Source organism: Erithacus rubecula (genome assembly GCF_903797595.1).
Source record: "Erithacus rubecula genome assembly, contig: scaffold_139_arrow_ctg1, whole genome shotgun sequence".
In the NCBI taxonomy this organism is placed as follows: Eukaryota; Metazoa; Chordata; class Aves; order Passeriformes; family Muscicapidae; genus Erithacus; species Erithacus rubecula.
The window spans coordinates 342,327-345,977 of NW_027636156.1; the positions used below are offsets into that span (position 1 = coordinate 342,327).

At 55.2% G+C, this 3,651-nt stretch overlaps 1 protein-coding gene across 1 annotated transcript; it reads left to right on the top strand.

The window, feature by feature from the left end:
• Positions 1–748: 748 nt before the first annotated feature.
• Positions 749–2,569, top strand: LOC306815486 (uncharacterized protein; the record flags this gene model as incomplete). Its single annotated transcript, XM_079332040.1, has 2 exons — positions 749–828; positions 1,637–2,569. Exon 2 carries the CDS (start codon positions 1,685–1,687, stop codon positions 2,567–2,569), a length of 885 nt encoding a protein of 294 aa, XP_079188166.1. The 5' UTR covers positions 749–828; positions 1,637–1,684.
• Positions 2,570–3,651: the final 1,082 nt, after the last annotated feature.

Consider the following 3,651-nt stretch of genomic DNA (forward strand, 5'->3'; position numbering starts at 1 on the left):
CGGAAAAACTCTCTATACCGCACAAAATAAGGTGTAAGAGTAGGTATGTATTTATTCAGTGCTGAGGGGGATAGCTCCTCCAAAACTACGCACACCTTTGGTGACCTCCGCCTCTCTTTTAATTCTCTACGAACTAGAATTGCACATTACACCTAATACATATTCATTGCCTGCCCCGCTTCATATTAAAATTAGCTACACGCCTCTTTCTGCTCCACGCTGCTCCTTGGGAAAAAGTAAACAGTCTTCTTCTCAGTTGAACTTTTCATCTTGTCTCCTTGCACGTATTCTTTTTACTCCTTTGCCCATCTTCTGGATTTTGGTACCACTTTTCCTGGGTTCAGGGATCTGGAGAATCCCCCTTATCCTGTGGTGCCTTTGTCCTTGCATCCTGTTCGCCCACCCCAGCTCTTTATCTTATCCTGCAGCCTTGCTCGCCCCTGTTCTTGTAAGCACCGTAAATTCCAGCAAACATAGGGTTTTGTCAGACCCCTTCTAGTCCAAGCATTTCTCGATGCTCGATTCCTCACTCTCAGTTGCTCTGTCTCCCCTGCAGGCTCAGGGGGTGCTGCCCCCTCCCCAACAGCCGCTGCTGCGGCGGCCGCGGGGCACAGGGGGTGGCAAAGGGGGGTCCGGGATGCGAGCGGGGGAGCAGCGGGAGGAAGAGGAGGAGAGGGGAAGGGGAAAAGAGAGGAAGGGGAGGAGCAGGAGCAGGAGGAGCAGGAGAGGATCAGCGGGCGCCGGCGGAGAATCGCGGTGCTGCAGGGCGAGCCCGCTGAGCCCGCAGCTCCGCTGGCCCCGGCAGCATCGCATTCCTGCATCCCGCGGGTGAGCGCGGAGGGGAAGCTCGGCCCGGGGCTATCGCGGCAGCTCCGGCACGGCTGGTTGGGTTTCGGATTCTTGGGGGATGGGGGTTGGTGTTTGTGCCTCGCAGATTCAGGAATCGAGTCCCAAATATATTTGGGTGTCCTGGGAGAGGTATTGTTTTATTGATGTGAGGAGGGGATGTTTCTGGCTCTTGCAGGAATCCAAAGCTGAGCAGTAAATGCTCCTTGGGGGGATTTGGAGGGGCCCACGTGGCGATGGCCCGGTCCCGGCGGGGCGGGACATCGGTTTTGGGGATCCCCGGGAGAGGCGGGGGATGAAAGGCGGGAGCCCCGGCGTGGGGAGAGGGGCGACAGCAGAGCTGGGGGACCCCCGGCAGCCTGGAGGGGAGGTGGAGCCGGGAGATGAGTGGGGTGCGGGCCCCCGAGCCTGGAAGGGCTGGCGGGGAGTGGGAGTAAGGCCTGAGTGACTGGAGTGGGGGGAGCCGAGTCAGACTGGGATGAGCCCTGGGACCCCCGAAATACCCTCAGCGTGCCTGAGCAGGAGCCGGGAGAGAGGGGATCCCCAGGATCCATGGGCCCCCAACTGCTCTGAGAACAGGGACCCCCATAACCCCAAAGTGAGGACAGTGCAATCAGGGATCTCCTGGGAGAGTGTTTTTTAACACCTTCTTGATATTTGGAGGTTTTTATGGACACCAGACACTCGGTGACTTCTTGAGGTAGGCCTGGACATCGGGACCTTCAAAGCCACTGCACTCACGTCTTGTTTTTCCCCAAACCCTGGTTTCCCATTTCCAGGTTTTATCCAGATAGAGGAAAAAGCTGTGAGGAAGAGGAAGGTGCGCCATCAGAAAATAATGGAAGAGGCTGTTTGGAGCAGCTGCACGATGCAGGAATCCAACGGGGAGGAAAACCCCCAGAGATCCCACATGAGGAGGAGCTCCAAACCCAGCCCAGGATGCTCTCAGGTGGAAAGCCCCAGCCTGTCCCAGGCAGGGAGCCAGAGACCTGGCCAGAGCTCTGAGCTGATGGTCCATGAGCAGCTTCATGATGGCAAGAAGCCCCTCCAGTGCTTGGAATGTGGGAAGAGTTTCCGCACAAGCTCCCACCTGAACCGCCACCAGATGATCCACACCGGGGAACGGCCCTATGAGTGTGGGAAATGTGGGAAGGGGTTCAGAGATACCTCTGACCTGATCTGCCACCAGAGAGTGCACACTGGGGAACGGCCCTACGAGTGTGGGGAATGTGGGATGGGCTTCAGCGTCAGCTCCCACCTGATTGCCCACCAGAGGATCCACAGTGGGGCACGGCCCTATGAGTGTGGGGAATGTGGGAAGAGCTTCAGACTGAGCTCCAGTTTGATCCGCCACCAGATGATCCACACTGGGGAACGTCCCTACAAGTGTGGGGAATGTGGGATGGGGTTCAGGAAGAGCTCCCACCTCACTCGCCACCAGATGATCCACACTGGGGTACGACCCTATGTGTGTGGGGAATGTGGGAAGAGCTTCCGTGACAGCTCTGGCCTGATCATACACCAGGCAATGCATGCTGGGGAAAGCCCCTACAAGTGCTCAGAATGTGGGAAGGGCTTCATCCAGAGATGCAACCTTATTGTCCACCAGAGGATCCACACTGGGGAGAAGCCTTATCAGTGTCCTGAGTGTGGGAAGAGCTTCACCCTGAACTCTAGCCTGGTTGTTCACCAGCAGATACATACCAGGGATAAGCCCTATTAGTGTCCTGAGTGTGAAGAAAGATTTCAGAGGAGATCCCATCTGCTCAGGCATCAGCAGATTCACACACAAGAGAGGCCCTTCTGCTGCCCTGACTGTGGGAAGGGCTTTAAAAAAACCTCCACCCTTGTCACCCACCAGCAGATCCACACCAGGGAGAGGCCCTAACAGTGTCCCCAGTGTGGGAAGAGCTTCTCCCAGAACCTGCCGTGACCCAGCACTAATGGGGGCACTGGTAAGGGAAGCTCTGTGAGTGCCCCGCCTGTGGGAAGAGGTTCCTGCGCTGCTCCAGCTCCATCCCCTCTGTTGGACCCCGTTGGAAGCTCTCCAGTGACCCTCGTTAGGCAGAGCCTTGGTGATCCATGGTCCTGGTGATCCTTGTTGGGAACACACCAGGCTGTTGGTCTCCACATCTTCCTGGGTCCCCGTGGGCCGCTGGATTCAGCAGGCCAAAAATCCATTGGGATGCAGACTGACATCAGGAATTCATTTGGGACAGCAGATTTTACTTTCCACCCCAAAAAATTCACCTTTGCATCCAATCATTTCATCTGCCGGCATCAAGGAATACTGGATGGTCTTGGAGATCTTTACCAACCTGAACCATTCAATTATTCTAATTCTGTCTGGGCTGCAGGCATCTTCCTCAGCCATATGGTGATGTACTGGGCAGAAAACCAAGATGTACACAGTGGAGTGGAAAGTCCTCTAAAAAAGGTTCTTTCTACCCACCCAAGCACATGCATACTCAGTCAGCATGGATAGGTAAATAATTTTATTTTGCCCTTGATTTTCTTTCATTTTTCTTCAGCCCTTCACTCAACATTGGGGTAAAAAATAAAGAGATTGAACTAAGACATGGATGGGGATGTTGTGGGACGTGGGTGGGGACATGGTGGGGACTGGGACATGGATATGGGTATGGATATGGATATAGATACAGACAGGGCTGTGGATGGAGATATCAGGCTTGAGGGGGGTCACAGACATAGATGGTGACATGGGGGAATGTGGTCATGGATGGTGACATGGCGGTATGGCCATGGATGGTCACAAGTGGCCTAGGGGACAAGTCCATGGGTGGA